Source organism: Artibeus jamaicensis, unplaced genomic scaffold (assembly GCF_021234435.1).
Source record: "Artibeus jamaicensis isolate MK-2021 breed Jamaican fruit bat unplaced genomic scaffold, CSHL_Jam_final scaffold_1689, whole genome shotgun sequence".
NCBI classification, from domain to species: domain Eukaryota; kingdom Metazoa; phylum Chordata; class Mammalia; order Chiroptera; family Phyllostomidae; genus Artibeus; species Artibeus jamaicensis.
Genome location: NW_026522029.1, coordinates 10,992,838 through 11,006,739, shown reverse-complemented (window position 1 = coordinate 11,006,739; position 13,902 = coordinate 10,992,838). Strand labels below are relative to the sequence as shown.

Genomic DNA, 13,902 nt, shown 5'->3' with positions numbered 1-13,902 from the left:
TCTAAAATTTAACACTTTCAACTTGAGGAGAAAATCTAAGTATATAATTTTGATAACAACCAAAGACTTCCTTCCAATTTGCTTACGTTTTTAATTTCTAGAAAATCTACATCAAAGAATATTACTTAAAGGCCTGGAGCAAGAGTACGCTATAACATAGTTCTTGTTCTTTGGGATCGTCAAGTCTGACGAAATCGCTATGACTATACGAACTTATATGTGTTTTTGGTCTGAGCAAGACTAGACTAAGATTTCACTGTGGTCAATTTTCTTGGGTAAAAAAGCTCGGGAGAATGTTTGCACATCTGAATTTCAAATAAGGTGGCTAATGGTAATGGAAGTATATGAATAGCTTTAATTACCACAATCCATCCATACTGTTTTTCATGTCATCGCGATGAAATATCAGATTTTGTGCAAAAAAGAAAAAACATCTATCGATGTAGCATAGCCTACACGGAATGGAAAAAAATCCCCTCACATCCTGAAAACGTTCAGGTCACTCTAATGTCCCTTTCTCATCTTCACGGGTCTCCAAAGTCCTGGGCAAACGGCAGCCCCTAGGAAGGCATCTCACCCTTACTTTGAGGCTGTGTTAATTATTGCAGTGCTAAGGGGACAGTTACAGCTTTCAGAAATCATCTTTCTCTCCCCCTCCAAAGAATAAAATATGCTTAGAGACACAGTAAACAAGAGAGGCATGTCTATTTTGAAGAAATTTAAGTTATAGAGTACTTTACTAAGTGGGGGGAAAAAACACCACAAAGCATTTTCGACTCAGTTCTTGCCAGAAATAGTCGCGCACTGTGAACTGCGACGTGTACGCGAGTTAAACTTGGAGAGATGCGCCCCCACACTGCATTGCAGGACCACGTCTCCAGCGTGGAAATGAGAACCCTGCCCGACCTTTGGGGCCTCACCTCGTCGATCTGCGGCTCCTGCGCCTGCGCGGCCTTGGGCACCGAGGAATCACAGTCCGGACTGTAATGCTCGCAGTAGTCGTAGGCGGCTTTGGGGTCACCGATGATCAACAACTGCTGGATGTCCCCCTGCCAAGAAGCAAGCGTGGGTGTGGTCAGCGTCTTCAAAGGCACAGAGGTCTAGAGCAACACGTGTCCAAAACAATACGTAGTGTATTTTGACACGTGTGAAGAAGGAAACACACCCTGCTCTGTAAATCAGAAGTTGATACAGTTGACCGTTGCACAAGACAAGTTTGAGCTGCGTGAGTCCACTTGTAGGTGGATTTTTCTTTTTTTAACTTTGTTTTTATTCTTTATGCTGTTACAGATGTCCCCACTTTCCCCCTTGCCTGGCCCCCAGCAGCTCTTCCCTCTGGCCGTCACCACACTGTCGTCTGTGTCTGTGGGTCTTGCATGATGTTTTTTGGGTAATTCCTTCACCTTCTTTCACCCAGGCCTCCCCTCCTCCGTCCCCTCTGAAGCCGTATGTATGTGGATTTTTTTCTCTTTTATAAAAAAAAATTATTTATTGTTTTTAGAGAGGGGAAGGGAGGGAGAGAAACATCAGTGGGTAGAAGAAGCATTGCCTCTCACGTGCCCCTGAATGGGGACCTGGCCTGCAACCCAGGCACGTGCCCTGATCAGGAATGGATTTGGTGGCCCTTTGGCTCACGGGCCTGCATGCAACCCACTGAGCCACCCACACTAGCCAGGGCTGTGTGAATGTGAAAATTTCTGACAACTTTTAAAAATTCACCCATGAATCTTATGATTTTCTTTAAAACATTTTCTTTACTCTCATTCACTTTGTCATAAGAAAAAATATATAATACATATAACATACAGAACGTGTGTTAACTGACTATATTATTGGTAACACTTCCCGTCTACAATAGGCTAGTGAATGGTTAAGTTTTGGGGAGTCAAACTTATGTGCAGATTTTTGACTGCAAGGATGGATTTGCACCCGTAACACCAGCATTGTTCAAAGGTCAAGTGCACTCCACTCTTGAAGTAACCAATTTCCACACAGGTCTCCTTAAATGCAAAACGTGTTCCATAAGAATCTATGGGTTGCAACTATATTCATTGCACTGGGGCCCAGGAAAATGTCTGGCTTCATATCCATCTGACCGAAATTCAAGGCCCTGCAGGTCTGGGCGCAGGAACCTGACTCACAGAACCCCTGATGTCGCTCTAAATAACGTCACTGTTATTCCCGCTTTCTCTGCATCCTTCTGCATTTTATTAATGGTTGCTCTATAGGGCCTGGTGAAAACACAGACATGAAACTTATAAAGACTCTCACATTGCATACTAAGAAGTAACCCTTCGCCTCCTCGGATTTGCCTGTGGCCCGCCACAGTTTGCTCATCCCGTGTTGCAAGTTCTCTGCAGTTTCTGAAATGAACTCATTTTGGGCAGCTAAGGGCCTATTATTACATGTCTAAGGTCCACAGCACCAGCTGAGTGATTTAGAACACTGCACAGCCACACTGAATTATTACAAATAACCACAAGTAACACAGGGAAATTTGAATACAGAATTCCTCGTTAGGCTCTTTAAAATAATTAACGAGGGGCTCTGGCCGGGGGGTCTGTTGGTTGGGCATCCTCTCGTGCACCAAAAGGCCGCAAGTCAGAAACCCAGGTTCCGGTTTTGATCCCTGGGGCAGACAACCAAGACATGTTTCTCTCCCTTTTTCTCTCTGTCTCTCTGTCTCTTCCTCCTCTCTCTTTGTCTCTACCTCCCCCTCTCTCTAAAATCAATCAACATATCCAAATGGTGAAGATTTAAAAAATAAACATAAAAATAATAAATAACAAGGCATCCTTGAGCACTGGCCTGATGAAGGGTTTCAATTAGAAATCATGATTCCTGAATGTTCTCTCAGCTTTGCCATAACTACTTGGAGTTATGCAAGTCACTCACCCCAATTCATCATTTGTGACCTGAATATATTGGAAGATCAGATCCGAAGTCCTCACCAAGACTAAAAAGTCTGTAATTCCACACTTAACTTGCAGGAAATACAATGAACCAAGTGAAGCTACCGTTGAAATATAAAAGCGTTGTCCATCTTACAGGCATGTGGTATTTAAAAATAGTATATTTTTGAAGGGAATTATGGTTTCCTAAGTACTTACTATTCTAGCTAAGGCACTTGACTTCATTAAAGGGACTCCCGCCAACTCTTCCACTATAAATTCTTATTGCAGGTGTTAAGTATGCAGCCATAAAATCTACCACTGGAAAGAACCTGGAAAATTCAGTTAAAAGTCTACAGTACTCTGTCTCCCAGGAGGCCTCTTACTGTGTTTTTCTGTTAATCATATGACACGTTGTGAGACAGTCTGCCGATAAACAAAAGCATCCTGACAGGTTGAATGAACTATAAATATTCAGAGTCAATAATCTTAAAAATTTCCACAGCTGGAAAAGGGGGAAGTAACCAAGTAAAAGGGGCCTCAGTAGCACACAAGGTAGGAAGCGGCGTCCTGCTCCTCTGTGGACCTGCAAAGCCAAGGTTAGAGTTGATGCCGTCACCTGGCCTGATCCAGCTGTGCAAGCCAGGTCTTGCTCTTCTCTTGTATCTGCCTATTGACAAGGTGAGTCCAGAGCAATACACGTGTAAGAAAGAAAGGATAGAATGTGCTATACAGATGGATAGAACGTGCTATACAGATGAGTATATAAGATTCTGAATGCCATGCACACTGCAGAAAATTCCCGCCGCATTTGTATTAGACCGGTTTATAAGTAATAACACAGCATGTCACCCTTTCAAAATAAATGTAATGCACATATTCTAACAATGTCTACTTGCCTTTGTTTTTAGCTTTGTTTTATATACACATATAATAACTCTCTAGAAGATCCAGATATTTCTATTTTCTGTGCTATCGATGGAATTACATCACATTCTATGAAATACACCGGTTAAAACAAAGTTAGCTTTTTCTGCCTGTGTAAGAAATCCCATTTATTGAAAAAGTGTCCTACGAGACTGGGGTCCTATTTTAAGGTCACGTGTCAATGGATGGATGTTCAGGGTCTGAATTTTCAGATTTGACTCCTTATCCGATGTGATACCCAGCAGGGCCTGGTGGGAGTCAATTCCCACCTAAGCATCCCCTGAACCGGACAGCATAGCAGCTGGTTTGGAAGAACGAGTAACAAAAAAAAAAACCAGGCCGTCATGTTCAACTGCATGTGATCAAGTCATGTGACCCGCAAGCGGGTCATGTGCTTGGGACGAATACAAAAATCACAGAAACAGCAGAGGAAGTCCAGGTTTAACCAAAACAGCTCATTCAGAGGCTGGATCGATGGTTAACTATAACTGTTCGGGTAAACATTTATTGTTTTAAGTTTAGTTTTCAATTAGAGTTCACAGGCGATAGTATTCTACATTAGTTCCAGGCATATAGCAAAGTGGTGAGACAATCACATACTTTACAAAAGTGTTTCCCCCGATATCTCCAGTGCCCACCTGGCCCCATATAGAATTATTACAATATTACTGACTATACTTCCTATGCACTACTTTACATCCCTGTGACTATTTTGTAACTATCCATCTGTACTTCTCAATCCCTTCCCCTTTCTCACCCAGTCCCCCAAGGACCACCTCTGGCAACCATCAGTCCAAATAACTGGTTTAGTGTTAAACAGTTTATTTGCAGATAGTCTCTCCTGAATGTCAAGGTAGCAGCTAGAAACTGTACAGTCCCATAAGGGGTTCAGTTCCACTCTGAATCTTGGAAGACTTAAACCTCTCACATTAAAACTTGGGGGTCACTTATCTTCTGAGATAATAATTTACTTTTGACAAAATCTGGAAGACTCCAAGTATCTATGAACACTGCATGTCACTGAGTCTCCCAAATTTCTAGAATTAGCAATGTCCTGTCCCCCAGTGTTGGAGCACATCACACGGGTGCTGCGGTTTTGTTCCGTAAAGCCATCCAGCCTCCGCGTTTATTGGGTCAGAAATGATCTGTGAGGTTTGGAGCCTGGGTGCTGGTGACAGCGGTGTGGGGTGGAGGGGCAGCCTGGACCAGGGCGGAACTTGCATTGGGGGTGCGGAGAGGAATGGTCTCGTTGCTTCTGGCTGAGCGATGATACGGCCACACCATTTATTTCGTTAAGAAACATAATAAAAGGAAAATTGGGAGGTTCAACCTCTTAAGTCTATGAAGAGAAGTGATCATTAACGATTGTTTCTGGGATAAATTCAGTTTTTCTTTCAAGAGAACTGGCTTCATTTCCTTTTGAGTCCGGCCACCCTCCCTCCCCCTCCCCCACCCTCCTACAGCTATGTCTGAAGACTGTTAGGTTGCAGCAGTAAAGCCAAACCAAAACGACAAGTGTCAGTAAGAATCAGCAGAAAAGTCTTCTCTAATCTGGTAGCCTATCCGACTTCCTAATGTGACTCAGCCTCACATTTTCACTCATCTTCAAGGACACCACGGACTTGTTCTGGGTCATACTAGGTTCCCAGCAGCTCCTGCCCCCAGTTCATGAGTTTAAGATCTAGGCTCAGAATGTGACTGTGTTTGGAGATAGGACTGTAAAGAGATCATTAAGGTTAGTGATGTCTTTACGACGAGCTCTCGTCCAGTAAGAGTAGGAGATTAAGACACACACACAACCCATGGAAAACTGTGGGAGGACAAGGGGAGAAGACAGTGGCCTACAAGCCAAGGAGAAAGGCCTTGGTCTCAGACGTCTTGGCTTCCAGGACCGTAAAAAAATAAATTTCTGTTGTATTGAGATACTCAGTCTGTGGTATTTTGTTATTGCTGTAATACAGACTAAGTTAATGCTCATTTGTTTTTATTTACATCTTGTGCATTGTCTTTATAACAGAATGAAGAAGAACACATAAAGCCCTGGCTGGTGTAGCTCAGTGGACTGAGCACGGGTCTGTGAAGCAAAAGGTCACCGGTTTGATTCCCAGTCAGGGCACATGCCTGGGTTGTGGGCCAGGTCACACATGAGAGGCAACCACACGTTTATGTTTCTCTCCCACTCTTTCTCCTTCCCATACCTTTTCTCTAAAAATAAATAAATAAAATATTAAAGAAAGAAAGAAGAACACATTTAAAAAAAGCATGCTTGCTTATGTACAACAAGGGTCATATCTGGCTGGCCATGTCCAGAAATGGTTATTAAGTAAATGCTGTGGAAACACTGGCTGAGTGACTTTGGCAAACAGCTAGAACTTGGGGTTATAATGTCAGAGACATTATAACAATGATTATGCATTGTGACAGTACCAGCATTTACAAATATCCCTGGGCCCACAGGAGGGAAGAGAAAGTAAAAGCCATGAGAAAGGAGTTGACTTGAAGCATGGATAAAGAATTTGCAGGGAATGAGTTTTTAAGTAAACTTTTTCAAATGAATTTCTGCTATAGTTCATCTGAATTTAAATATACATACACCTGACTATTTTAAAAATGCACTTTCATTAAGCTAGTAAAAAAATTAAAACAATTCCTGGTTGTATCATTAACTCCATATTAATGAAATTATATTCTAATTCTTCATATCAACGAGAAAAAAGAACAGAAAATGTATTATCATATCAGAATTATATGTATGTATATAGGAATAATATTTTTATTTATATTATTTCATTTTATCTGTTCATACTAATGTAAATCAAGAGTGAAACATTTAGTTTTTTCTGGATTTAAAGCAATACAAGTAAAACTTTCAATTACAAATGTGAAAAAGTAATGAAATGATTCTTAGATAACAAAAGGATTCTTTTTCAAAATTTCATTAATAATGAACATTTAAAATATGTATCACCACAGTTTGATCAACCCCCAAAATAAATTCGCCTGATACTTTTTATAAATATCCATTGTCCAAAATAATATAATGGAAGATAACATTTTAAAATCTAAAATGAGAAAATAACAATGGAGTGTAAAGATTTAAAAACAAACTGGAAATTGTTTGTGACCTTATTTTTAAAAACTGACTTTAATAAAAAATGTTGCATGAAAGGAAATAATAGGTATCATTTAATATTTTAACATATATTTTAACACAGACTCGAAGGACAAATTCATGTACCTAATAGCAGCATAAAGGTCAAATATGACCTTTACATGTAGGTATGAATTTCACAACCTGTCTCACAAAGTTAATAGCATAATTTGGCAATTTCTTTATATTTCATGGTCTTTGACTTGGCAGAAACTTTTTTTTAGTTTTTTAATGTTTATTGGTTTTAGAGAGAGAGAAGCGTGGTGGGAGAGAGAGACATCAATTTGTTCTTCCACTTATTTACACATTTATTGGTTGATTCTTCTATGTGCCCTGACCAGGGACTGACCAGCAATGCAACGCCCAACCTTTTGGCCTACGGGATGAATGCTCCAACCAACGGAGTCACACCGGCAAGGGCTTGGCAGAATGTTCTGGATTTATTTTTAAAGTAATTTTAAATTACTGCCTTTGGAATATGAAAATATGATACACTCCCTTTGTCATTTCATAAAGACTTTAAAGAGTTGAACTGGCCCATTTCCTCCTCCAGCCCAAGCAAATAAACTAGAGATTTGGGGATCACTTCTTTTACACATTGTTTCGCCCTTTTTATTGCTTATTTTTCAGGCCAGAGCAAATACCTACCAGTGGATGGAAAGAAATCATCGATAGTAGCCTTTTCCCACCTTTACTATTCTGGTTCTACAGACAGTGAGGCCGTCCCTGGAACAGCAGGATTTTGAACACACTTCTTGGCTTCTACTCATGGCCCTCCCCCACCACATAACAATCAAATGACGGTTTCCCTTGGGGAACTGAACATAGAGTCAATGAAAGTTGGACATTTAGTGAAATATGCATGCCTAAGAGGACTTTTTAAAAGTATGACGATAGAGTGATTGATACATCTTTTTCCGCATTTTCATTTTGAAAACAAGTGACTTGTTACTGTCCATGAGAAAACGTCTTTTCTCAGTACACACAGTACAGATCATCTGTACGTTTGTCTACTGAGTGGTGAAAGACCAGGCACGTGCTCTCAAAGTTGACAGCCAGAATTCCCCAGTGGGATGGGAGTGTTTGGAAAGAACTGCATTTTCGTTGCATGAAAAGCAAACCAGTTGCACAACACTCCTAATTTGAGGAGGCGCTGTGTGCCGTACAACTTTAGGATAAGCAGGTGGTCCCCTCACTTGCCCGCTGGCACCCTGAGCACTCCAGCTAAGCAGTGACCTCTGCAGGCTCCAGCTGCAAGGACCCCTGAAACTACTATTCTGCCTCTGGTCCCCAATCCCCTGGGAACGTAACGCCCATACCTCCTTCTCACACTTCTGACATCATCTCAGTCAATTCTGTTTCCTGCCAGAAAACCAGAGTGATCTCAGAGGGCAGGTGAGAAGTCAGAGAAAGACCACAGAGAGGTAAGCCCTCCCTTAACACCTCGATAGGTTCTGCGACTTCAAGAGAAACGATGTACAAACGATCAGTATTGCCATTGACTAGCTACCATAAACGGGAGTGAAGTTTCCCCAGCACACATCCAAGGTGCTGAAGGAAATGAGGTTATTCGACCACTGGTGGTATCTCCCATTCACACATATACTAAGTTTAAGGATTCAAATAACCAGTGCATGTCACTTGCCAGGAAGGTGCACTGCCTCTACCAGAAGACAAAAGACACAGGTCATAGTGGGAGTCCCCTACTTAATCAGCCAAACCACATTGTCCAATGAAATCCATGCGAGTATGATGTCATGAGGGCAGGGCCCTGCCTGATTGGTTCTCTGAGCTTCCCACCTTTCCAAGAGGGCACAGATAAACGTCTGTTCAACACAGGGGATCACAGGGCACTGAGTTTACGCAACATGATGAGGCTCTATTTCAACACCTGAAGTGAAGAATAATGTTATTTGTCTTGTATTTCCCAGAGATGCTTTAACAGTTACTAGGTACTCAAGCAGTTTTGCAAGCATAAAGTGTGCACAGATATTAGGTATAAGATTAGGATATTTGAGGGCAATCAAAAAGGACACTTTTGAATGGAAAATTTCTAGAAAATGTGTATGCGGACACTATGAAATTCAAGACATGCAGCTGGAGAATCTATGGGCGATTGTTCTCAAAAGAAATTCCAAAAACAAGCTGAGGTTCAGAAGCCTAAAATCATTACTCTATAAGAAGAGCCTATCAGAAAAAAATGTCATAGGAGAGAAAGAGAAGGCTATTTCGCTGAGCAGTTCCCACCACGTGCTGCTGTAAAAGCCCTTGCTGAAGAAAATTCTAGAGGGTTTTCCCCCCCTAAGGTTCACATTTCACATCAGAGCTTTGTTAACAGGCTGGTGGTCTCGGTAGAAGTTTTTGTTTGCTGATTCAGGATCAAGACTGACATGAAACCTTAAACAGGGCACACGATTCTCAAGGAGCACCTACCATTGTCAGAGCATGAACTGGGAACCTGTGCTTCCTGTCTGTCCACCCAGACCCCTCAGTTTGCAGGGACGTCAGCTCATTGCATTTTCTTCCAAGGCGTTCCACATGGTTCACGACTCTTTTCAGCGGCTTTGGGTGGAAAAGGAAAGCTGCCAAATGCTGGGAGTTCTAGTTCAGCTGAAACACGGCCCAGAGATGGCACTGAACGAGCAACACCGCGTGATCAGCAACACGGCCCTTACCGGCGTATTTCACCGTGTCCCCAAACCAGCTTGTGAAATCAACTTGAAGAAAATGCATAGGGTTCCTATGTTACTAATGTAACAACTACTGACCAGCTAGTATTCCAGAAAATGCCTGAAGTTGAATAAAATGCTGCCACAGACATGCACAGTTGTCTCGTGCTTTCCAGTGATGCGTTGTTTACTGGAAACTAATTACCACCATGACTCTATTCCACCAAGGTAATAAGTTCATTAAATTTGATGTTTAGGGAAAATGTAGCAGACCCTGCCTCCTGTGTTCTGGTTTGTCACAAGTGATCTGCACCCTTTAAATGAGTAACTGCTAAAAAGTATGCTTACCCATTCGTTTAGACAGTAAAAACCTCAGGCACTATTCTAGACCCTGTAGATACAGCGCAAAGCCCCCTGACCTCTCGGGGCTTAGATTCCAGAGAGGGAAAGAGGAATAAGCAAAATGTGGTACGTTAGAGAGTGTTAAGTGCTGTGGAGAATATAATCAGGGAGATGGGCTGGAAGACAGGATGCTCTGTTACCAAGTGTGATCATGAAAAGAATCTGAAGACAGAGATGACTGAAAAACTAGGAGAGAAAGAAGTGTAGACATCTAGGGGAGAACCTTCCAGAAGAACTGGCGGGAGCCCAGGTGCAAGGTCAGAGATGTTTGCTGTGCTCAAGGAAGGGGCGCCTTGTGGACCAGAGCGGCAAGGGAGTGAGGAGCATGGCTGAGGTCAGAACAAAGGGCAGGGGTGTGGAGAGATCACGTAGGAGCCTTCAGGGTAATGAGAGGACTTTAACCTGTCCTCTAATGACACGAAATACCACCAGAAGATTATAAGCCAAGAGGTGACATCTGTCTTTCACTCAGTCATTCCTTCAGCTAAGGGTATTGGAAAGGAATACGCTGGCTATTCTAGGTTTGCAGCTGAGAGAGCAGACAGATGCAAAGGACAGAAGCCAGGACAGCATTAAAGGGCTCCTGCAATGCACACAAGGAGCAGATGACACAGTTGTATTAAGAGGTAAGTACGTAGACTTCACTTACTACACACCTGCTACTCTTCGAAGAACTTTAAATAACCACAGTGTAAACAGAAATGAACTAGGTCATGCCTCAAAAACATCTAGTTCCTTAAAAACTTACTTAAACAATACTGCAAATAATCTCCCCCATTCTTACACTTTTTTTGAGTTGATGTTCATTTCACACTAACTGTTTACTGCAGAACTCAGAAAGTATAGAAAGATGTCAAAACAGGATTATTTTGTTCAAGATAATCATATGGTGTTTTAGCAAACTGAAAGCTTTGTTAAAAGCAAATTAAATTTTTTTTTTAAAAAAAGGAGAATGAAAGCCTTTTAAATCCAGCTAAAATTCCGAACAGTTCATGGCTGGAAGAAGGAAACATCACCTATGTACTCCCTCCGTGTCCAAGCTGGAAGTCTGAGGTAGTGAAGCTTTCCTCCCCCAAAACCCACATACGGATCGTTCCCGAGGACCTGTTCATCCTCCGCACGAGCATCCCCAAGCCAGACCCTTCCCCATCTCCAGTGCATGGGCTTGTCTCCAAGTCCTTCTATCTGAATTGGTATTTCAACGTACCAGGGGTTGTTTTTCTTGTCCATCAGATTCTCACCCTCCACTGCCACAAAAAGAATCTTTTAAAGATCCGAATTTTTATTTCCTCTACTAAACAAAATTTCTCATGGGCGATGGTTTTAAGCTTCCTCCGCACGCTGCAAAGCACCCTTTGCACAGACACGCCCTACCGCTCTGAAACGGAATCCTGTTTCCCAGACCCGCTGTTTTCATTCCAAACCATCATCTTCCGTGCATGTCCTTGGCTTTAAATATTCTTTTTTTCTTTTTAATCTTCACCCAAAGATATGTTTATTAATTTTAGACAGGGAGGAAGGGAAAGAGAGAGGGAGAGAAACAGTGATATGTGAGTGGAACACCAATGAGTTGCTTCCTGTAGGTGCCCTGACTGGAGATGGAACCCACAACCTCTTCGGTGTCCAGGACGATGGTCCAACCAACTGAGCCACCCAGCCAGGGTTAAATGTCCTTTTATACTTCGGCCTCTTGGATACAGTTCTTATTCCCCCACTTGACATGTCCATATATTTACTACGACACAATCATATCTTATTATAACTATTTATTTTCCTATACAATTATTTAAGCGCAATGTTTAGCATATAGTATTTATTCCACTTCAACAGAGAGTCATCAACTACTTAATAAGCACCTGACTTCAGTGGCAAACGCTAACATAAAGGCCTCCATCCCCTTCCCTGCCCAGGCGGTTCTGACCAAGCCCGAACCCCTAAGAGCACATGTCCATCCACTCTCTACTCGTCATTGGCTCTCAACACCACGCTACCAAGTGTGGATTCCGGATTCCACTACTGGAACACCTGCAATCACAGGATATGAAGCCTGCTCTTGAGGAATTTGGAGTCTAAGGAGACAACTACACACTAATAGAAAATTATAAAACAACGTGCAGATGCCTCATTCTTTGAGAAGTTAAAAAATTGTTATAGACTAAAAGCAAGGAAGGCAGGTACCAGTTGCACCAGTGTAATCTACACAGAGACAAAAATGTATAAAAGGGACAAAATAAAGTGTGTGATGCTTTCTTGTGCACGGTTGGTACAGGACACCACACAGCCGTTGTACGATCAAGTTCAGAGATGCCTGGAAAGGAGAAAGGAGGAAATGCCCTACAGATCAATGACGCGTGGCCATAAATGACGTGGCACACTTTTGTGTATTGTCCCTCAGCACACCTGCCACGTGAGCTCGGCATGCACCACGTGATCACACATGAAACAGACGAAGGCACGTGTTCCTTTCAGACGTGGCTCCAGATAACGCTCAGAGAACTCATCAAACCAGCACTGCAGCTTGATCTAGTCATACATGCAATCGGTATGAAAGCTTTAAATAGCTCCTAATACAGCAAAGTCAAAAGAGACAACTCATATTTGCCGACGCAACTCTGTAAATAATTATTAACACTGAATCTAAGTAAAATCTGACAAATTCTAAATTAACTACAGTAAATAAAATATTATGTTTAATAAAACTACTACTATAAGATACTGTCATGTAGAGATACAGGACGATGTCTGCAGCAAAGCAGGAAGGTCCCCTTCTAGAAATAACTGCACATATATTGTCAGAATGGATCAAAAAACAAATGGTGTTGGGAGAACTAGACAGCTACGTGCAAAAAAATGAAACTTGAGCACAGACTTACACCATACACCAAAATAAATTCAAGGTGGATAAAAGACTTAAATGTAAGTCGTGACACCATTAAAGTCCTAGAGGAGAACATTGGCAAGAAAATCTCAGATATTTCACGCAGCAACTTCTTTACTGATATGTCCCCTAGAGCAAGGAATGTAAAGGAAAGAATAAACAAATGGGATCTCATCAAAATAAAAAGCTTCTGCGTGGCTAAAGAAAACAGTATTAAAGTAGCAAGACAACCAACTGTATGGGAAAACATATTTGCCAATGATACCTCAGACAAAGGTTTAATCTCCAAAATATACAAAGAACTTACACGACTCCACTCTAAGAAGACACCCAACCCAATTAAAAAATGGGAAAAGGACTTGAACAAACACTTCTCCAAGGAGGACATACAGAACATTCAGAGACACATGAAGAGATGCTCAATATCGTTAGCTATCAGAGAGATGCAAATTAAAACCACAATGAGATACCACTTTACACCAGTCAGGATGGCTATCATAAACAAAGCAACAAACAACAAATGTTGGAGGGGTTGTGGGGAAAGGGGTCCTTAGTTCACTGTTGGTGGGATTGCAGACTGGTACAACCATTATGGAAAACAGTATGGAATTTTCTCAGAAAAATAAAAATCGACCTGCCTTTTGACCCAGCAATTCCACTTCTGGGATTATATCCTAAGAATCCTAAAACATCAATATCAAAGAACCTATGCACCACAATGTTCATAGCAGCACAATTTACAATAGCCAAGAGTTGGAAGCAACCTAGGTGCCCATCAGTAAATGAATGGATCAAAAAATTGTGGTACATATACACAATGGAATTCTATGCTGCAGAGAGAAAGAAGGAGCTACTACCTTTTGCAACAACATGGATGGAACTGGAAAGCATTATGCTGAGTGAAATAGGCCAGGTGCTGAAAGACAAATACCATATGATCTCACCTTTAACAGGAAGCTAAACAACAAAACAAACAAGCAAGCA

The 13,902-nt window shown here is 41.7% G+C and overlaps 1 protein-coding gene across 4 annotated transcripts in view; it reads right to left on the bottom strand.

Moving 5' to 3' along the window:
- Positions 1 to 13,902, bottom strand: part of COL11A1 (collagen type XI alpha 1 chain) — a 163,086-nt gene that overhangs the window by 119,623 nt on the left and 29,561 nt on the right. For all 4 annotated transcript variants that reach the window (XM_037153048.2, XM_037153051.2, XM_037153049.2 and 1 more), the window contains exon 5: positions 921 to 1,049. In XM_037153048.2, the coding sequence (XP_037008943.2) occupies positions 921 to 1,049 (129 nt within the window). The remainder of the gene's footprint in view (positions 1 to 920; positions 1,050 to 13,902) is intronic.